General features: G+C 46.6%; 9 protein-coding genes across 9 annotated transcripts; 4 read left to right on the top strand and 5 right to left on the bottom strand.

Moving 5' to 3' along the window:
• The first annotated feature begins 684 nt into the window (after positions 1 to 684).
• Positions 685 to 2792, top strand: F5Y00DRAFT_188355 (N-acetylglutamate synthase). Its single transcript, XM_048005121.1, has 2 exons — positions 685 to 854; positions 914 to 2792. The coding sequence occupies exon 2, from the start codon at positions 971 to 973 to the stop codon at positions 2702 to 2704; it is 1734 nt and encodes a 577-aa protein (XP_047860670.1). The 5' UTR covers positions 685 to 854; positions 914 to 970; the 3' UTR covers positions 2705 to 2792.
• Positions 2793 to 3679: 887 nt separating this feature from the next.
• Positions 3680 to 7080, top strand: F5Y00DRAFT_248061 (heat shock protein Hsp88). The gene is made up of 6 exons (XM_048009372.1): positions 3680 to 4249; positions 4332 to 4393; positions 4495 to 4526; positions 4593 to 6039; positions 6139 to 6447; positions 6507 to 7080. The coding sequence occupies exons 1-6, from the start codon at positions 4237 to 4239 to the stop codon at positions 6786 to 6788; spliced, it is 2145 nt and encodes a 714-aa protein (XP_047860669.1). The 5' UTR covers positions 3680 to 4236; the 3' UTR covers positions 6789 to 7080.
• Positions 7081 to 7151: 71 nt separating this feature from the next.
• On the bottom strand, positions 7152 to 8336 carry F5Y00DRAFT_273579 (uncharacterized protein; the record flags this gene model as incomplete). Its single annotated transcript, XM_048013207.1, has 1 exon — positions 7152 to 8336. The coding sequence occupies one exon, from the start codon at positions 8334 to 8336 to the stop codon at positions 7425 to 7427; it is 912 nt and encodes a 303-aa protein (XP_047860668.1). The 3' UTR covers positions 7152 to 7424.
• Positions 8337 to 9077: 741 nt separating this feature from the next.
• F5Y00DRAFT_248057 (uncharacterized protein) lies at positions 9078 to 9479 on the bottom strand. Its single transcript, XM_048009371.1, has one exon. It carries the CDS (start codon positions 9473 to 9475, stop codon positions 9203 to 9205), a length of 273 nt encoding a protein of 90 aa, XP_047860667.1. The 5' UTR covers positions 9476 to 9479; the 3' UTR covers positions 9078 to 9202.
• Positions 9480 to 10517: 1038 nt separating this feature from the next.
• On the top strand, positions 10518 to 11470 carry F5Y00DRAFT_248055 (uncharacterized protein). The gene is made up of 3 exons (XM_048009370.1): positions 10518 to 10707; positions 10771 to 11131; positions 11209 to 11470. The coding sequence occupies exons 1-3, from the start codon at positions 10594 to 10596 to the stop codon at positions 11316 to 11318; spliced, it is 585 nt and encodes a 194-aa protein (XP_047860666.1). The 5' UTR covers positions 10518 to 10593; the 3' UTR covers positions 11319 to 11470.
• A 136-nt stretch (positions 11471 to 11606) lies between these two features.
• F5Y00DRAFT_273577 (FAD/NAD(P)-binding domain-containing protein) lies at positions 11607 to 13193 on the bottom strand (the record flags this gene model as incomplete). Its single annotated transcript, XM_048013206.1, has 1 exon — positions 11607 to 13193. The coding sequence occupies exon 1, from the start codon at positions 12876 to 12878 to the stop codon at positions 11607 to 11609; it is 1272 nt and encodes a 423-aa protein (XP_047860665.1). The 5' UTR covers positions 12879 to 13193.
• On the bottom strand, positions 13194 to 15964 carry F5Y00DRAFT_188022 (uncharacterized protein). The gene is made up of 2 exons (XM_048005120.1): positions 15209 to 15964; positions 13194 to 15155 (listed from the first exon to the last, which is right to left on the bottom strand). Exons 1-2 carry the CDS (start codon positions 15836 to 15838, stop codon positions 13509 to 13511), a joined length of 2277 nt encoding a protein of 758 aa, XP_047860664.1. The 5' UTR covers positions 15839 to 15964; the 3' UTR covers positions 13194 to 13508.
• A 618-nt stretch (positions 15965 to 16582) lies between these two features.
• Positions 16583 to 18012, top strand: F5Y00DRAFT_248050 (putative glutathione S-transferase). The gene is made up of 4 exons (XM_048009369.1): positions 16583 to 17229; positions 17300 to 17501; positions 17576 to 17702; positions 17765 to 18012. Exons 1-4 carry the CDS (start codon positions 16837 to 16839, stop codon positions 17871 to 17873), a joined length of 831 nt encoding a protein of 276 aa, XP_047860663.1. The 5' UTR covers positions 16583 to 16836; the 3' UTR covers positions 17874 to 18012.
• A 551-nt stretch (positions 18013 to 18563) lies between these two features.
• F5Y00DRAFT_248049 (indoleamine 2,3-dioxygenase family protein) lies at positions 18564 to 20512 on the bottom strand. The gene is made up of 3 exons (XM_048009368.1): positions 19993 to 20512; positions 19424 to 19938; positions 18564 to 19270 (listed from the first exon to the last, which is right to left on the bottom strand). Exons 1-3 carry the CDS (start codon positions 20433 to 20435, stop codon positions 18744 to 18746), a joined length of 1485 nt encoding a protein of 494 aa, XP_047860662.1. The 5' UTR covers positions 20436 to 20512; the 3' UTR covers positions 18564 to 18743.
• Positions 20513 to 20866: the final 354 nt, after the last annotated feature.

Here is a 20866-nt window from a genome sequence, read left to right as displayed (position 1 = left end):
TATAAGACAAGAAAGGAAACCCGATGGGTCTGTGGGTGTCACTTGCAAGGAAAAAAAAATCACCTTCACTTTTGATGTCAAAACTAGTGGGGCTCAGACTACGACAGCAATTTGAAAGATTTGGAGTAGAAATATACGGGACGATCGGATGAGAATATCAATTCTTAACTAGCCGATAGCGGTCAAGTAACTGGAACTGCAGGTTCTTCCTGCTTCTTCAGGTACCTAAAGAGGTACCTAACTTACCCGGCATTGTTAGTGCATGCCTTATCAATTGTTATCGTATTCTTGTCTGAATAATAACCCTCGTCACTGGAATTTAGACCTTTAATAAGTTCAAGCCCCTTCCCTCTGCACTTGAAAACTCTCCAAGGCAAATCCAGTTTCCTTGGCCTGTACTTGAAGAAATTGGAGGGATTTGATATGTGGTGGTAGCGTGTTCCCTCGTCAAGCATTCGACGGTCCAAGATGCTCTGTGCGCTATGACAATGCGACTCATGGCCTGGAAGAGGGCAATTTCAAACTTGAATGTGAGTGACATAGTCTTCTTGTAGTTATTGGTATTCTGCGGACTGCGGTCTACTTTCAAGAGAACCGAATGGATCCGCAATCTCTTGCTTAATCTGTTTTGTTTCAAAGATGCCATAATTTTATGATTGAATATTGAATAGGTCCCAACTAACTGTGAATAGACGCCGTCAACCACGGACCTTGGTAGAATCAATGGCTCAAATCTGTTGTCGTTGCGCTCTGCGCCGAGCACGCCCCCAAATTTTGGTGGGCACTCGATAACATTTGCTTCTCCATATACTTCAATTTCAAAATCGGAAAAACAGAAGAAAAGTCTCGACAGGGTATTAAATCTTTCTATTTATTATTTATTAACTCTAGAACTATTTTGACATTATCTCAGGACTTCTTCGTATCGGTCCTCGAGACCTCAGTAACTAAAAGGGATGCTAAGGCATATATGAATAGATTTGTGCCTCTACTAGAAAAGAAAGGGGCGACGGGATTCAAGCAGCGTGCAGCTCAGAGTCGTCCGACAAATGATATAGATACCATCAGAAAAGCATCTGGTATTGGGGCCGCTGCAGCACAGACGAATGCTGCTCATGGACCAAAATCCGAACTGGATCTTGCCATTCAGGTGCCTCTATATGTTGCCCTGGTTAAGTTCCGCGCTCCCCAGGAGGTCAGCGATGCCACTTTAGATGGCGTAGGAAAGACGCTTGGTCAGCTCCGAAAGCTTGGATTAATTAGCATCGTTGTGGTTGAAACTGGCATCACTGGAGAGAACGAGGCCCACCGAAGGCAAACAGCTACCGTGCAAGCTAATCGAATTGCTACGGCGATAGATAACTACGATGCACCTGGGGCACGGGTTATTGATTCGCCAATTACCATCGAAGCTATGCCGGAAGAAGATTCCTCGCCATTTACTTCTCGTGGTCTTTTTGTAGGGAATGCTCACGACCTGATGGCTGCGTTGCAAGAGGAGGTGATTCCTATCATCTCCTCTTTCGGATATACCGCCGATGATTGCGCTGTTAAGCCTGTTAGCGCCAACGATGCCATTTTGGCTTTGACGAGGCAATTATCAGGTCTTCAATTCCTTGGTCAGCCGGTCGAAGACTCAAAGATAATACAGACATCAAGGTCTGCCGAAGTATATCGGCTCATCGTCCTGGATCCACTCGGAGGAATCCCCGCCAAGAACCGTGCTACTGGAAGATACCTGTTTTTGAACCTAGAGCATGAGTTCCAGGAGGTCCGAAATGATCTGACAACATCGACATCTCCAAACTCTAATGTCTCGAGCTCGATTCGCTCGCAGCACTTGGAGAATGCAGAGCTAGCCAAGAATGTCTTGTCCTTGCTGCCACCAACTTCCTCCGCAGTTATCACAACTCCTCAGGAAGTAGCAAACGAACACTCCCCCGAGGAGAATGCCATTGACTGGGCGCTTGTCGGAACGAGACGGGGACAGAATCCGTTAATACACAGTCTCCTGACTGACAAGCCGATCCAATCTTCGTCATTGCCATCTGAACGCTTTAGACCCGTTACATCTTCGACAGGTATGGCTCAGATCGGTTCGTTGACAACCTTGGCTAAACGCGGCGTGCCCTTAACCATATTCCCGGACCCTCGAGTTACTCCTTGGAAACCACCACAGCTGGGACAGGGAAACTTGAACCTAACAGATCCGTGTATAGACCTGCCTCGGCTTGTGAACCTGATTGAAGATTCCTTCGGTAGGAAACTCGATGTAGAGGGTTATTTAAGGAGGATACATGGAAATCTAGCCGGTATAATCATTGCGGGGGAATATGAAGGTGGCGCTCTACTGACTTGGGAGAAGCCTCCCGGAATAGAAGGCTCCGGAGCAGATGTCCCAAGCCGGCTCGTACCTTACCTAGACAAGTTTGCGGTCCTCCGCAAGAGCCAGGGGGCTGGAGGGGTTAGCGATATCATTTTCAACGCTATGGTTCGAGACTGCTTTCCGAACGGGGTCTGTTGGAGGAGCCGGAAAGACAACCCCGTCAACAAATGGTATTTTGAGCGGTCGAGGGGCTCTCTGAAGCTAGGCGGCATGAATTGGACCATGTTCTGGACGACCCCGGGCTTGGCTTTGGACGAGCAGAGATTTAAGGACTACGAAAGTGTCTGCCGGAGTATCGAGCCGTCGTGGGCGGATTAGAAAGCTGTCGATTGAGATAGAGATAGGGCGTAGCGATCAGAGATACACGTAAACAATTACTGATATCTGGATTGTGTATCTGTTCTCTGGGAGAAGATGGAATATTATGAGTTCATTTACAACATATGAAAGTTTAGGCGATTAGGAGTATATGGACATTATGACCCAATCACTAGATGGGAGTTGTACTTGTTCTAATTTGTCAGAAAATATTTTTTTTTCTGACGTCGGCCTTGGTTATAGTCATGTATCAATGTATACAAAATTGTATTGGCCAAATACCTGAATATTTACGTACAGGTATCTATCTAGGTTACTCCCTGATCAACTCACAATGGGTGCTTGAGATGACGGCGGAAAATGTAAAGAGGATACTGGAAAAATCTTCCAAAAACGTGAGCGCATAAAGTTCCGAGCCATCTCGTCGAGGCCTTTTTACTGCTAATAATCCTGATAACGACCGATGATGATCAATACCCGGTGTCTCTATATGAAATGAGCTGTACTGTTTTCTGTACACGTAGCATACGAATCATGAGAATCCGGAATATATGTACCTAAGTAAGTATACCTAAGAGTTAAGCGTCTTGTCGGTAAGGCGGCAAAGCGGTCAGTACGTGAAAACCCCACCATCGTGGTTGGCATTACATAGGTAGTATCAAGGCATGGTGGGGGAGTTGGTGGACTCAAGGCGGGGTGAAGTATATCGTATATCCCGGGGGTGTACATATACACGTGCTAACTGAATTCGGTTGAAAATGAGTAGGTATTTACCTAGTACCTCCTTTCTTGGGATTCTTTGTGAAAGAGCGTGGTTGAAGGTGGCAGACCCAACTGGAATGAACACCACGTGGAAGTCACAATGACGTAATCAATAATCAGACTAAATTAATTCAATAGCAGGTTCTATATTTGGTAGTTCAGTGAATATAAGGAAGAAAGTGATTAATTAGGTATCTATGAATAAAATAAATATTTTATATTTGTTAGTCACCAATATTGAATAAACATTTCATCTGGATGTATTTATTTGGTACATAAAGCAAGGCTGGTTCGATGTAGCGTTACAAAAGAACAAAGAAAAAAAAGCCAAGAGAGCCTTGCGGTCAGACGGTTAGCAATAGATGGAAGTCGAAATGTCCAGAACTTTCGCGATAAACAAAATCGATAGACCCCAGGGGGTAAGATAAGTGAGGGGTTGTATTAGGAACACTAAAGTTCAAAGTCCTTCGCGACCTCCCACTTCGCAGTTTCGGGCAGCTTTTTTTTCCCCTACCTCTAGTAGAATCTTTTTCCCTTTGGGACAAACACAATATTTCAAAAATTAAATAAACACACACTGGACTCTGGATTCTGTCTCCTCTTACACCTAGGCCGAATTCGATAAATCATTTCGTACTCGATTGTCAAAGATTTACTCGTAATTCTAATCCGGTACAAGGTAAACGGCTCGCGACGTTTCCTGACCTCCCCGCAGTCAAATATCATTTTTATTTGTTTACCCTCAGTCTTGTTCCGCACATCCTAGCAAGATGAGCGTAGTCGGTAGGTTGCAAGCCTAGTGCTGCATATCCCTATGATGATGATGATGAGGGGTGAAGAGACAGCTGACCATTAATTACTATAGGCGTTGATTTCGGCACTCTTAACACGGTTATCGCAGTTGCTAGAAATCGAGGTGTCGATGTCGTAAGTAACCACCGGCCTGGCCTTATCCTTCTAGATATATATATATTATATCTCTAGATGCGCCGTATAGTACTACTAAACACAACTAACCATATATCTAGATCACCAACGAAGTCTCAAATCGAGCTACGCCGTAAGTTAAACACTCATCTCGCACCCCGCTCCGTATACATTACTTGCTAACATATTCGCCTTCTAGTTCCCTAGTTGGATTTGGCCCCAAGTCTCGATACATCGGTGAACCTGCAAAGACGCAAGAGATCTCCAACCTAAAGAACACCGTCAGCTCTCTTAAGCGCTTGGCCGGCCGAAGTATCAATGATCCCGATGTTCAGATCGAGCAGCAATTTGTCTCGGCTCCTCTCGTCGATGTCAACGGCCAAGTTGGTGCCGAAGTATCGTACCTAGGCAAGAAAGAGAGGTTTTCAGCTACTCAGCTGACGGCAATGTTTTTAAGCAAGATCAAGCAGACAGCACAGAACGAACTGAAATTGCCTGTTTCTGACCTCGTCTTAAGTGCACCTGCCTGGTTCACAGACGCCCAGCGAAGAGCACTTCTAGATGCGGCTGATATTGCTGGCCTCAAACTCCTCCGTGTGATGAACGACACCACCGCTGCCGCTCTTGGTTACGGTATCACAAAGCTGGACCTGCCTTCAGGCGACGAGAAACCTCGCCGTGTGGCCTTTGTCGATATCGGCCATGCCGACTATTCTTGTTCGATTGTCGAGTTTAAGAAGGGCGAGCTGAGTGTCAAGTCTACCGCATACGACCGTCATTTTGGTGGACGAGACTTTAACTTAGCCTTAGTCAACCATTTCCACAAGGAGTTCAAGGGTAAATACAAAATTGATATCACCACTAACCCTAAGGCTATGGTCCGCGTCGAAGCTGCTGCCGAGAAGTTGAAGAAGATCCTCTCTGCCAACCAACAAGCGCCTATGAACATCGAGTCGCTCATGAACGATATTGATGTAACAACTATGATTACCCGACAAGAGTTTGAGGCGTTGGTGGAGCCGCTACTGCACCGAGCTACGGTACCGTTAGAGCAGGCCCTTGCAGAAGCCAAACTCAACAAGGAAGATATCGACGTGATCGAACTAGTTGGCGGTTGCACACGTGTCCCTGCTCTCAAAGAGAGGATTCAGTCATTCTTCGGAAAACAACTTTCATTCACTCTTAACCAGGACGAAGCCGTCGCTCGAGGTTGCGCCTTCAGCTGCGCCATCCTCTCGCCGGTCTTCAAGGTCCGGGATTTCTCCGTCCTGGATATCGTTAACTATCCTATCGAATTCTCTTGGGAGAAGGATGTTGATATTCCGGATGAGGATACGAGCCTTACCGTCTTTAACAAGGGTAACGTTCTTCCTTCGACGAAAATCCTAACCTTCTACCGCAAGCAGCCGTTCGACCTCGAGGCCAGATATGCCAACCCCGAGCTGCTCCCTGGAAAGATGTCTCCGTTCATCGGCCGGTTCTCTGTCAAGGGTGTCCACGCTGATCCCAATACCGAGTTTATGATCTGCAAGCTCAAGGCCAGAGTCAACATCCATGGTGTTCTTAACGTAGAAAATGGATACTATGTTGAGGAACAGGAGGTTGAAGAGGAAGTCAAGGATGAGGGAGATAAGAAAGATCCAGACGTAAGTAATATCGCATTATTACGTAGCGGGCCCAGCATTGGATGTTTGCGCGTAAAATGATGCTTCTCATGAAACATTAATAACTAACTCATATCATAGGCGATGGATACCGATCCCAAGAAGGGAGATGAAAAGCCTAAGACTCGAAAGGTCAAGAAGCAAGTTCGCAAGGGTGATCTGCCTATTGTTGCTGGCACCACCTCATTGGACGAGAGCACCAAGAACGCATTGATGGAGAAGGAGGCGCAAATGCTTATGGAAGACAAGCTTGTTGCTGACACGGAAGAGAAGAAGAACGAGTTGGAGACGTACATCTACGACCTGCGTAACAAGCTGGATGACCAGTACGCCGACTTTGCCAGCGAAGAGGAGAAGGAAAAGCTAAGGGCGAAGCTAACAGAGTTGGAGGTAAGCATATTATCCTTAGTCCTGCCTCGATTTTAATGTCAGAAGCTAATTCTATCTAGGACTGGTTATACGAAGAGGGCGAGGATGCTACTAAGGCAGTTTACATCGCTAAGATGGACGAGATCCGAGCCATGGCTGGTCCTATTACGCAACGCTACTTCGACAAGGTAGAAGCAGACCGTCAAGCCCTACAAGCCAAGCTCGATGCTGAAGCTGCTGCCAAGAAGGCCGCCGAGGAGGAGGCTCGAAAAGCAGCTGAAGCAGAGAAGGGAGAAGCTACGAAAGATGAGGAAATGACCGATGCGGAGGCTCCCAAGGCTGAGACCGAAGAAGCCCAGTAGTAGAGTCGACGAAGGGTACTTTCCTCTAAGCGAAGGTACGATAGATAGAACCGGTCCCTTGACGATCAGATGATGTGTGCATGATGAGGACCAAAAGAAAAGAATTTTAATGACTGCATGGTAGGGCGGTTTGACGGATACTGGACATGGGCATCGTTCGGGGGTGTTCTGCTGTTAACTCCGCGGTGCTTCACGAGGAATAGAATTTCATTTTGCGGACGGAGGGGGACGGTTTTAGCACGCAGACTTTAGATAGACCAGATAACGAGGGTTATTTGATACGTTTGCATTACTCGTTGAGCTATTTTCCTAGTCTTGCGTTGGCGTGATAGCTTACAGTACATCGTATTTATGAATTACTTTCATGATATGACGGCGGCTGGTAAATGCTTGTCCTAGTCTAAAATGGTATAGGTTTACTTGTTTTACAATCTTTATATAAGATTCCAAAAGCCATCACTTTAGATTCGTTAAAAAGTGAATTCGCTATATCGTAGATTCGCTATGGTAAGGGTTTACTATACATACTACCCAAGTCTAGGTAGATCATGAGTATAAAACTCGACACACGGTCTTTCCAACCGGATCACCCACCGTTAAAAAACACACGAGCAAAGAGTTATTGATAGGGATTGATTAGAATGAACGTCGGCGGCCCTGGAAGAATTCCCCAATACGAGGTGGTGTATGTGAAGGCAGTGATACTCCACCCGTGGTTTTCCTGTAGTGTTGTTCCGGATCGCTGTTAAAACTGGCGGACGACATATTTTGGGAGAGACTTTCATCGGTTGGTTTGTTTTCGTTTTCCTCTTCGTCCTCGTTGAGCGTGGTTGAGTCATGATTCCTAGAGGAAGAGGAAGGGAGGGGTTGATAGTCTTCGTAGGATAGTTGTCCAGGAGAGGGTAGTGGATGTATAGGTAGTGAAGCTCTATGCGGGGGTAGTACGAGCGTCTGGTAGGCTTGGCAAGGATCGCTGTCGTAACGAAACCATACAAATTTCCAGGGGCTGTAGAAATTGCGGCTTGTTCGGAGTGCCTTTTGCCTCTCTTCCTTGATTGTTCTACACGCCAGGAGGCTTTGCTGAGTGTAGGAAGCGAAAGACCACCGCATCGTCTGGTAACCTAGTTCTTCATCTGAGATCTCGATCGACTCGACGTTGAATGTGAACTTCTCTGAAAATAATATGGAGAGGTTCTCGTAGTTTATAATCTCCTTGGGGCCGCTGATGATAAGAACTCGCGATAATTGGTCCGACACTAGCGGTCGCTCCGGGGAATCTACGGCGATTTTCACAAAGGGTCTTTGGGTTCCGATGATGAACAAACCATCTCTACTCTTTTCTAGTAAACGCACGACGCCGTCGAGCCCCCAGAAATGGACGAATGCTTCTCTCCCGGCTATATTGGCTCGGTTTATCTTTCCCGTGCCGCGGAGGGCGCGGAAAAGTGTCCCATAATCTATATTTACGGGCAGATTGGTGATGTGGACTACGCTGTTATTGTTATACGGGATAAGGATTGATTGATTTAGGTCTACCAAATTGTCCATAGTGTCGGTATGCGTTGCTGGATATGAGTTGTCGGAGTTTTGGTGAGGCTAAGAATGGCGTATCTGTTCAATATAAGCGATATTGTCGTAGAGCGTTTGGAGTTATTATTACAAGTAACGACTGATTGTTGGGGGAGTAAAATAGATATCTTGAATTATAGTGTTGTTGAAAATAAAAAGATCTATTTACGAGTAGCTATTAAGTAAGTTACGAACTTCCTCGAGGCAATGATGAGGGCGACCTTCCGCAGGCGTTATACTACAAGGCGAGTTACGCATGGGTAGTTTTAGCAGGAGCGAAACAGATACCTTAATGATAACTATGAGAAATCAATAGTAAAAGCAACCCAGAGAGCCAATGCGAAGAAGATAGTATAATTTAAGCTATAGCTGGATAACTAAGGGTGCTAGTTGAAATATTTTCTAGTAACTAAATGGAAGGGCCATGTTGATAGCATTATGACCCCTGAGATTATAATGAAAACTACCTAATAATAGAATCTAGATAGAGGAATACAACTGCCTATGTTGGGTAGGTAGTGAAGATGATAGTATAAGTGGAGAGTAAAGGAAAGTACGATAAAATATAGGGAGATAACTGAAAAGGTTTATAGCACAAGTAAACCACTACATCATGCTTACTCCCGCCCGTGTCATATCTCAGGGTGCAAGCTCGTTACTTCTTCTAGTGAATCAATTTGCATCCGGGGTAGGGAACGATCTAGGTAGGGTTGTTGTCCGGAGGTACTTGACGATTTCAGACCGAACGTCTGCCTCTTCGTTAATAGGTGTTATACAATTGATAATGGTCCTGAATGAGACAAAAGTTTCTCTTGATACCTGATCTCATTTTTTTTTCTCCATATCTAACGGATCGCCTTCATTCGTATCCAGCTTCTATGTGACACTAAAAGTTGTAAAGTAGTCGTGTGCCCATTGAGTCCCGACTTGACGACTGCCTCAATATACGGACGTCGCCCAGGGCCATCTGTAACAACGCCAGAGTCTATCAGAAGACTTATCGTATTGAGACGGCCCCTATATGAAGCTGTATCAATGGCAGTGGCTTCACAAACCCTCGACTTTTCCACTAATCTAACATTTGGATCAGCACCGGACGCAAGAAGACGACGAACCATGCTAATATAGCCTTTCTCAACTACAATTTGTAATGCTGTTGTAATTTCTCCTATTGTTTGCAACGCACTTTTGACATCGAGGCCGTATTGAAGTAAGATATAGAGAATATCATGATCCCTACGTAGAATTAGTGGCTATGTGGTATTCATGACCTTGGCTTCCCGCGGGTGCATTTTTGCGACCTCCGGTGCCCGCATTGTTGGACAGCACATCAAGACGCCCTTGGGGACTTTGACGCTATAGAAATTCCTGAGCGGCTAACTTGATCGTGCAGAAGTCCTCCAGGTCCACGTGCATGACGATGTCGTCCCAGCTATGTACTTTCTCAGCAGTGCTGACCGCTTGACAGGACAGCAACCAACGAGGATGATCTTGCCCCTGGTCTGCGACTCGTATGTGACGGCGAGGTCGCCGGCTGTTCTAGGACCTATATTCATGGTTGCTGGTGATATTGGGGTTCGAGGAACACCTTCAACGTACTTGGTACCAAAGTAGTTTATAAAAATACCACAAGGATCTTCTGCGGCTCGAGGTTATGTATGAAGGACCAAGAATAGATGCGCATAGAGAAACTTTTATGGAGATTTGCGGGGGTTTATGCCCTCGTTTTAGGGCCAGTCTAATAACGGCCCCGGGTCGGGGTCGAGACGGGAATCCGACGCGGAGCCGCTAGAAGAGTACAGAAATGTTAGATGCAATACAGGTAAAACCTCCAACACCGAAACATAACAAGTTCTCAAACAAATGCCCATAAGAGGCCAATCACAAGCAAGAACTGTTAATGTTACCCCTTTAGGACATAGACAGCTTTATCCTCACCTTGATTGGCTAGTATCGGACCGAAAAGAGCGCTACGTCTTTATGTAGTAATGAACTCAGAGTGTCGTTTCTAATACGACCAATGACGGCTCCAACTGAGCTAGAGGCGGAGTAACTCCATTCTAAAAGATCGTCTTCTCACGCTTTATTTAGCGTGATACTCCAGTTTAATATATAACGAGGTCGATATATAAGGCATTCATGATTCAACATTGATACCCAGGTAACTTTCCATAAAGGTCCCCTACTTAGGTGGTAGCTAAATATCTATTTACCCTACAATCAATCTTAGTATATCATGTCGTCTAGAGTCCTCCGTCGCCGCGACAAAACTCCCGGTAGTGGACTCCGAGCAGTCATTGCAGCTCAGGAAAGGGGTGGCTCGCCACCCCCAATTCCTATCCCACCCGAGGTCGTAAGCCTAAACTTACCGACTGCTCGGCAGGTTAGCTTCTTTACTAACAGACCCCCGCAGGCGGCAACAGTAAAACTCGACTTCGACTCTTTCCTCCTCGAGTCATTTACCGCAGAAGACGCCTGGGAGCTTGGACATCTGCTCTACGCGCGGCTGCTCCCGTTCTCTGGCCAGAGACCCACGTTGATCTCCATCGCGCTAGCTAACGGCCAGGTGCTGTTCCAGAGCGCCGTTGGTTCCGGCACGACGCTGGACAACGAGATTTGGGTGCAGAGGAAGAGGAACACCGTGCTACGATTTGGCGAGAGTACCTGGTTCCAGCACTGCAAGTATGCAGGCGACGAGGATGCTTTCCGGCTGAAGTTTGGGATGAGTCACGATCAGGCGGAGAAGTATGCGATTCATGGCGGAGGAGTGCCTAGTAAGTGAAGCATTTTCATTTCGACTCTTTGAGTTATTTAAATGAAAGGTTACTGTTATTAACGCTCGTCATAATAGTCCGGGTTAAGGGAGTCGAGGGTATTGTTGCGGTTGTTGTCGTTTCCGGCCTGAGGCAGCAGGAAGATCATGGTGTTATTGTCGATGTCATCAACAACAACTGGGAATAACATCGGCAATATTAAACTATCGAACGTTTAATATTGAAATAATGAGGTAAAAATATGTTGAATCTTATATAAAAGTATTGATTGTTAAGTAAAAAGTCTCCAAGTGAACGACAATTGATAATGACGACCATTTACCAGTACTACGATACCCCTATATTTCCAAAATCACCCTCGTCTCCAATATATTATGCAGGCAGTTCATCAAATATATCCCAAACACTCGTCATTCAGCTGCTTAGCTACATCAATTTCCAAATTCCCAAATCACCAACCCCCCCCCCCCCCCTTTCACTTTCGCAGAATCTCCTCATACTCCGGAAGATCCCACTTAACCCCTTCCTTTAGAAACGCCCGCGCCATGATATCTAACCTGAAGAAAGCCGCAGCTCCCGCAACGAAATTCATAACCCCGACCCCAAAGGACGTCGTTGGCATCATGTTGCTCGTGATACCCTTGCCGTCGCTGACGTCCTTCTGCACCTGCTCCATGAAAGGGCGGAACGTCTCGTCGTAGGCCTTTAACGCAGCCATAATTCCGGCCTTGTTATTGTCTGGCTCGCCGGCGCTGTTCTTGCAGTGCCTGCCGATTTCCCCCGCGAGGACGTATGCGCCTACGATGGCGGACGTAGTTCCCATCCCCGTATTAGCAGTGGGGCAGTAAGCGGCATCCCCGACGAGAGCTACGCGTCCGCGGTGCCAGGAGTCCAGCTTGACGAGGCCCATGTGCTCCAGGTAGAAGTCGTCGGATTCCATCATAGCCGGCACGAGTTCCCCAGCCTCCCACCCCGCGTCCTTGAAGATCTCCGCCATTGCCTCCTTTTCTTCCTTCACGTCTCCCCGGGGGGCATTCTTCAGTCGTTCGGAATCGCTCTTGCAGGTGAGATATACCTGGATTTGATCCGGGCTATGTCTTCTGGTCATGATAGCTCGTCTTCCGGTGGTCATGTATACCGTCGCGAGATATCCTTCTCCTTCTTTAATTGGCTTATTCATCGTGAAGTACGCTACGTAAATTTCGCGGAGTGGGTAGAGCCCCTCCGTGTCGGACCCGAGCATGATCCTACGTGTTCGTGAGTTCTGCCCATCTGCGCCCACTAGGAGGTCGAATCGATCTTTCGTGCCGTCTGTAAGCTGAACCTCCAACCCGTTGTCGTTCTGCTCGAAGCTTTTGACTGACGTTCCAAAGGCATACTTAGTCCGGTCCTTAGAGTAGTCGTATAAGAGGCGGCAGAAATCCCCTCTCATGATCTCATAATCGGTCGTGAAGTTCTGCAGTCCTTTGCCAGACTTATTTGCCGGGAAGAAGGCCCGCCGTTTTCCCGCATTGTTGACTATCTGTAGGCCCTGTTCTGGGGCCATCCTTGCCCGGAAATCCTTCTCGAGACCCATGCGTTTCATGACCTCGATCCCGTGACCTCGTAGATCTAGTTGAAGTCCGGTGGTTCGCAGCGTGGGAAACCATTCGAGAACCGTAACGTCATGACCAATCTTCGAGAGCCAGAAAGCGAGGGCGCCACCTGCGATACCTCCGCCGTTAATTAAGACCTTCATCCTCGTCATAGTCTCGGCGAGTATTTCGTGAAATGGTTGCGTGGATGGAAGACGATAAGTACGAGATTTAGTTCATATTAAAAATTATCGTGGACTTATACTTCAGTAGGAGTCGCTAGACGCAAGTGCATGGTATTAAATATTTAAAATGTTACCACTTAATTCTCGTAGTACTTTGCTGCCGTGGCAGCCGATTATCTCCGTCTTCTCCTGCTTCGGCCGAGCGAATATAGCAGACCGACGAACATATATAACTAGGTCAGCTGCTATGGGCCGCGCGGGAAAGACGTAATAGATTATGCAGAGGCTGGCTGAATTTGTACCAACTTGGGGAATTGTAATCCATTTTCCCTCACGTCCCGTGTTTCCTCCTGCGCCAATGCCTCCTGGGCCGTTACTAGGCCCATTTCCTCCCCGATTCCGCACGAGGACTCCATTATAAGCCAATATCGATTTTATGTAAAATACAAGCGAACTAATGCATAGGCCTCCATACTTAATCTCATACAGGAGAAGTGAAGAGAGAATCTAAACCGGCCAAATGCAAGAAAAGGTTAGGCGTGTTAAAGAACCAAGTACGCCATGAATGATGTTACAAGAGGGTGATTATACGATATATATTTCGGTAAGCCGAAGTTTTCAAGCAAAGCCCGAATCAGTCATCAAAAACTCCAAGTCGAAATCGAAATCCATCCCATACCCACCGTCTAGACTACTTGGCGTCAGGCCAGTATTGCTGGGACGTGGCGAAGGAATACTGCCCGCTTGTTCTTCTATCAAACTAGCGCATAGTTCAAGGCTGTCTTTCGCACTCTGTGCAATCCTGAGGTCGCATGGGACTCCTTCCTCTGTCGCTTCTATCTGGGCCATGATCATGCTTAGGAACATGGGCCCCTTAACATTGGTCTCCCCTTGCCGAACCCGTTCTAACGATAACGAGATCATATCTTTTACAGCTTTCTTCAGATTTTCAACATCCTGAGAATTACATCGGCGTATCCCGTCGGCACGTCGTGCCTCAACTTGGCAGACAAGCTCGCGAGTAATGACACCCATTGCGTACCTGAATCCTTCTCTAAACATACCCCCGCCAATAGCCATAAGACGAGAAAACCCCTCGTCGGGCTCAGGGGAAATAAGGGTCATAGCTGAGTCTAGTGTAACTTTGAGTGAATAATAAAATAGTGGATTCGCTCGGGCTTCGCTGGCAAAAGGGGAATGAAGGGGGATTAAGAATCGCCGCACCAGATGATCAAGCAGGTTTCGATGGAATGCTGTCACACCTGCCTTCTCATTATCTCTTATGAAGCTACTATACGAGCGATATTTGTTGGTAAGTTCTGAACTTAGAGAAAGAGCATCCATGTAAGCAAGTTCGGAATGCAAGCCGTTTAGAAGCTGTAGAATCCGAAGGCGTATAGGTACTAAGTCAAGTAGGATAAGTTGTAGTGATGTTGAGGTACAGTCGTTCTTTGGGTGTGACTGGAGAGTCGTGGTCGTCTCATCTATCTCATCATCGTTGTTATTTGATGGCGCCTCAGTGTCGAAATCATCAAAAGATATTCTAGGTGGCATTGCAGAGTCCAAAGATGATTGCACAACTATCTCAAGTATAGTGGCCCATAGTCTTCTGCGGAGTTCGGCTTGCAGGATGGACATTCTTGGGAGATGCTTGGGGTCGCGGTGTAAACCTATTTGCATTGCCATATGCATAAGCGATCCCGATGACACCCAGACCAGATCACCACCAATAGAGAATATCTGTCGTGCTAGAAAAGTTAAGCAGTAAATTTGGATACCAGTAATATCCAAACGGTCTTTTTCCAGCGGCCCAGAGAGCCACGTCTGGGCAGCATACACCCATTGGGGAATCATATTACGAAACCCGAGATCGCTGTCTCTATGGTTAGATAAGCTCGATCCTATCCCAATTACAAGGAGGATCTTAATGCGTAGGCTAGTCGTAACACTTTCCGGACAGTCCCAAAGTTTCTGATATTCGGACCAAAAAGTAGGGGCATGAATTATTCTGTACGTCGATTCGAATAATTGGAAATATGAAGTTGCCATAGCATCCGCTATCTCCCTCTCGGGAGGTACAAGATCGAAATCGGGATACGAGAGCCATCTGCTAGGCCTTCCCAGCTTGATACTTCTCGCCATGTTTTTACATTTCTGGAGAAGAGTCCATATCTGGGCATACAGGGCTCCCTTTTCAGTATCTTGAGGAAAGGCTCCCTTGGCGGTATTGGCAGCCGCAACATAGCAGGCAATTAGAGGTGCAAACTTGTGATGTGGTTAGTACGATACCATATAGATGAAAGGGATGTATTTTCTACCTCCGGAGCTGTACCTATCCTAAGACTCCACCCTAAGATTCTTGTTTTATTAAGAATTATCTGTGAGTGTTGCAGCCCTAGCTGGCGCGCGAGTATGTCCCGTCCATTTTCAGATAGTCCGTTCATGGGGCTAGATACCGAAGACTTGGCAGGGGTGTTCTGTCCCCGTTGAAGGATACCTACTAGACCTGGTTCGGCTTCCGGAGCGGATACATGTGGTTGAAGGTTGCTAGGGTCAAGGCCGAGAATAATCGGCTCTGATCTATCATTCCGTCCTCCTATGGATGACGATCCCGCTGTAGCCCCTATCGGTGATGGTGTTACCCGAGGACCGGAGCCACTGGTATTATGTTCCGTGGTTGGCCTATTGGTGCCAAGCTCCTGAGCCTGGGTTACCGAGGGTGAAGGTCCATGGCTTGACGGGCTTGACGTCTCTGCCGGCGAGATACCAGGTCTCAGCGGTAGTTGGTTAACGGGTTCATCGTTATAGACCTTATAGATACATTTTAACTTAGCAGAGACACAATGTGTGCATGGCTCATTCCGGTTGCACTTAATCTTGCGGCGCCGGCACTCGAGGCATGATAAAGCCGGCCTTCGACGTCGGCGGTGTTGTCGCTCTGATAACATGGCAACTATAATGTTTCGGCCGTATGATTAGCGTGATCTCCGTAGAAGGGCACGCATATAAGTAGATCGATCCCATATTGTAATGCAAGATTGTAGATACTGTTCCTTACCTAAGGTAAAATAAAGGTGTAAAGGTCTTAGATCCGGAGCGTTCGGATATCAGAGGAAAATGCCGAAGCGCTTATAGCCGTTGACCCACTAGTTAATGGAAGCTGTAGCGTGCCATTGGTCAATTTGTTCATTTAAGACCGCTTAGCTCCGTTAGCGATATTCAAATCATATCTGTAATAGATAAGATTATAGATAAGATTATTGGAAAGTTTTGTTTTTTTAATTCGCATTTCCCAATGAGGATTAATGTCAAAACTTTCCTAAGTTAAATTCGGTCTGTAGGGTGATCGGATTTCCACGCTAGTAACATTTAATACTTGAAAATCTAATGCTAAGACAACGTGGAAGCCCCGTAATACGCTAGTAGGGGCGGTGCGGTGCGTGCTACGGTCTTGCGCCAAAGATAGAAAACATCCTAACCTCTCCCGTGCCGGCATCATGGTCTTCTCCGAAATGTGCGAGTTAGCCCGTCTCTGACTAATTCGCGAATGCGGATCAGCTTGCCAAATTAGTCAATACTGTCTTTTCTATCGTGATTTCGCCCTAGCGCTTACGATGTAATTCCTGAAAATAGGGAGTGTCATGTAATTTTCGATGGAGTTTTTAAATATATATAGCAAATGCGCCGCTCGCTCGCTCTAGTCGAAGTGACGAGCTTCGCGAATGCCACCTAAGACTGCCAGTATTTATTTCAGCTGAGTGTCTCATAAAGCTTATAATATTGATACATTAGTCGTTACCCCTTTTCTTCATCGTAATCAACAAACACTATTCTTGTAAACCCATCCGATAGGTACCATCAACATATTTTATATCCACATCTAACTACGCCAGAATCAGATATTCTACTTCAATCGGTTACTTAATACTTGACTCATTTCATCACCATGGCTACCCAGAGCGTCAACGTAAACCCGGATATAACCATCTTCCGTGGATTCAAAGAAACCAGAAATTACACATGGTCCCCATATGTAAACAAATTAGAAGCACGATTACGCTTTGCGGGTGTGCGATATAAGATAGGAGTAGGCTCGCTTAAAGCGGCGCCTAGGGGCAAGGTACCATACATAGAATGTCGCGATCTATCTGCTACCTCCTCGTCCGGAAAGGGGGAAGATTCCCTGCCAAAAGTACAACTCGGCGACTCTACCCTTATCATCAAGACCCTGGCTGAGTGGGATGTCCTTCCGGATCTAAACAGAGCGCTGGACCCGTCGAAGAGGTTACAGGACATGGCGCTGATAGCTCTACTAGAGAATAAGCTGTCCTTTTACCAAGTAAGTTCCCTTTTCATCGTATCTCTCATACGACTCATATAAGATATATGATTTGCTAACCGCGCGATAGACTTGGGAGCGTTGGATCCAAAATTACTACACCATGAGGGACCATGTCCTATGGCCAATCCCTTACCCGATCCGCATCGTTGTGGGTTTATTAGCTTATCGCGCCAACGCCACGATGTTGAATGGTCAAGGTACTGGCCGGTTTACCAAGGAGGAAATCGAGCAATCCACTTGCGAGATCTGGGAAACAATTAGTGCACAACGTGAGTAGCCTTTTAGAACCCCTCTTTCATGCCTGGTTAAGAAATAAAGACACTAATTTTTATGGTATGCCTAGTTGTGACCTCGCGATCCAGTAGTAAAGGCGGCGACGACAAGCCGTTCTGGGTACTTGGTGGAGAAGAACCGACGGAGGCGGATGCGTGTCTGTTTGGCTTTATTGTTTCCGCTTGGATATGTACTGCGTAAGTAAACAATAACTTATCTTCCAGTTGGAGCCTATACTAATCATAATACTTCACTATAGCGGACCCAAAGCTCATGACATCATCAAAAGCTTCCCGGTCCTCCTTGACTACGCGGGGCGCATTCACGACCGGTATTTCCCTGATTATGAGAAATGGGCTGTGGAATGAGGTTGGATGTGCAGATTTGCATGATGCAAGGTTCGAGCCAGGTACCTAATATAGTAACGGAAGCTGTCCAAAGATAATATTGATTTGCTATGGAAATCAGGTAGGGAGACACGCTGATAAAATGGAAAGAAGTTCGGAGTTTTCAGAGATTGTGACAACTCCTATTAAACCCAAGCCGATTATTACAGCCGTAGGTTCGCCTTTAAGCCATTGCAGAGTAAGGGGCAGTCATTGGCAATTTAATCTGATCGATATCCTCATACGGCACCTCGTCATCCAACCTATGGTGTAAATTTGCTGTTGTCACCCCTATACCGCACCTCGTGGCCCATCGCATCGTATATCTTGCCGTTGTCAGGTTGGAGTCTGCACAGCTATTCCCCAAACCTTATTCTCTCTTGAGATCGGAGAGCACGTATAGGTAGTTATGGTCATATTTAATAGCAAAACTCTAATGGTTTCAAGTATTAATAGAACGTTCGGTTTGACATCGTCTATAGGTAATACCCTTTTATATCGAACCCGAGCGGTCATAATTTTAAATAAATCCGTCCTCCCCCACCGCTATCTAAGCAATGACCCAATATCCACGGTGTCGCTCGAACTTATGAATATTACTCATACACCATATCCATTCGCGCTGGAGATATTCTTAGCAGTGCACACTACAATGCACTGGAGATATGTGTCCGAGGGAATTATACTTTATACTTACTACTAACCCGTTATACTTTGGGGCTAATACAAGTTCCCGTAATGTATAAACTAGATCTTCGTAAGACTCTAAAAAGCTACCCAGGTAGAGTTCTGTTTAGGGGATCAAGTACGTCGTCTGTCCCAACTCCTACAGAGGAGTACAGTCTATACGACTTATGTATAATGAGCAGTCACACCACGTTCTCTACAATATTTCTCTACTTCCTTCTGCAAGCTTTGGTTCTGCCGGTCAACAAGGTCCATGATGTCCCGGTGTTCCGACCCAAGTTCCATAGATCCAGTTCGCGCGCCGACGCTGTTGGCGATCTCTGTCATCTCCTCCATAACAGCTTGCAGTTGATTTGGAAGCCAAGTTACGATTGGGCTACCTCCCGTGGCTGTGGGATGCGAGGTCTGCTTGAGAATGTACTCGCGGGCAAAGCACCAGTGCCGCCACCGGAAGTCTCGAACTTGGTTTAGAGCGTGGAGCCAAAGGCGTCGAGACTCTTTTATTAGTTCTCGATGTTCACTTCCTATTGTCGAGTTGTGTTCCGCACCAATAGCTAGAGCAAACTCTTTCACGTGTAGTTCTTCCGAGCACCTCTTCACCTCGGCAAGGAACTGGCGGTGGTTACTTGGGCGATAATCTCTAAAATCCTTTAGGATCTCAGTCAGAGGCGTATCAGGCATCTCGATCTGAACTATAGTCATGTGTCAGTAAACGTTATTTGAATTATTTAAGGGATCTCGGACGTGTGCGCGGACGCACCTTGGGGGCAATAGTCCCCAACTCGGTCCGGCAAGAAATGTTGGTGATGAATCGGGGATAAAAAAAGATTTTTGATAATACATACGAAGATTGTCCATCAATGGGATCATGGTGTCGTTGGCGCCACTCTCGCCCCTAAAGCTTAAAGGCTTGCCGTCGTTGACGCCCTCGTAAACAACACCGTCGGGAAACATGGACTGAGATGTGATGCCAAATATGAAAGTCCGAAAGCTCGTATACGACCGCGGCTTAGATTTCATCCACATGGTTTCCATTACGCCATTGACTTTCTTCATCGCATCTACGACGGTACGCAGACCTTCATTAAATGACGTTCTCTGTTGCAAGGCTGAAACTCCTTCAGAATTATCAAGCGCCCGCAGACACGACATCGTGCCGCTAACTAAGGGGCCCGAGTTCTTTACCATGTCAATATGCACCAATACGAAGCCGGCCTCAGAAGAGGCAGGATCCAAACCGTGCTCAAAGGCCCGTATCAGGCGCAAGTTAGAGTACTCAAGACCCGCATCTGGATTCTGAAGGCGATAGTTAAAAAGGGCATATGAACCCGCGTACTCCATGAACGGTTTGAATCCAGCTCTATGAGAAATTAGTTGATGCACAAACGACACGACGAAGACTATAATGACTTACAGCTCAGCACAGCGGACAATAGGTCGAGACAATTGAGCAGGAAGGAAAGATCTCCCTAGTCCATATGGCTCGCCCTTGATGAACCTCATGTGACATGGCTCTAGAAGAAACGCCGATGCCAAGAATGAGTAATCACGATAGAGGGCATTCATCATGGGAAGGTTATCATGGTATTTTTCGATTTGTTCGGTCAGGTCTGGAAGAGTTTTGAGTACGGTATCACCCAGCTGGCCAGTGGCAAGCAGTCCAGGCTTGCCTGACTGGGTCTGGACAGGCATTTCTTGAAGCAGAGTTTCGACCGGCTCAAATTCAGGGGGGAGAGTTACAAGAGGATCCATACGTGCCAGAAAACCCCGAGTCGTTGAGACCATGAAGGCAGGAAGTGAGACATCGTCCGGCTTGGTGTCTTCTAAGACTTCAAAGGACGACTTAGGAATGAACATGTTGGAACGTTGTGAGAGTGTGGGCTCTGACAATTGAAATAATATATATATAAATTTTGGACTGAAGTGAGATCTTGAGGTATGAGAAGTTAGACCATTGACCGGAGTGGCGGTTGATCTCGCGTGCTAATATAGACCATGGCCGGAACTGTTCCGGCCTCAACGTAAAAATGCGGAGTTGGCGATCAAGTAAGTTCCAGGACCTCCGGAACCTTCTCACACCTTCCTGGCCGGAACGATTCCGGCCTCGAGCGAAACCGGATTTAATAGCCAACTCACCCATTCCCCTTACATTACCTATCTCATGGCCGGAAGAGTTCCGGCCTATACACCCAGACCGAAGTCGGGTTTATACCTATCATATCTTGTAAGGACTTCCCCTTATCTTTATCTCATAAAAACAAGATAGGGATAGTTGGGGTGTGAAGCGA

This window comes from Daldinia vernicosa (assembly GCF_022497035.1).
Source record: "Daldinia vernicosa strain CBS 139.73 unplaced genomic scaffold F5Y00scaffold_68, whole genome shotgun sequence".
In the NCBI taxonomy this organism is placed as follows: Eukaryota; Fungi; Ascomycota; class Sordariomycetes; order Xylariales; family Hypoxylaceae; genus Daldinia; species Daldinia vernicosa.
Note: the sequence above shows the minus strand (reverse complement) of the source record. Positions and strands in the feature narration are given on the sequence as shown.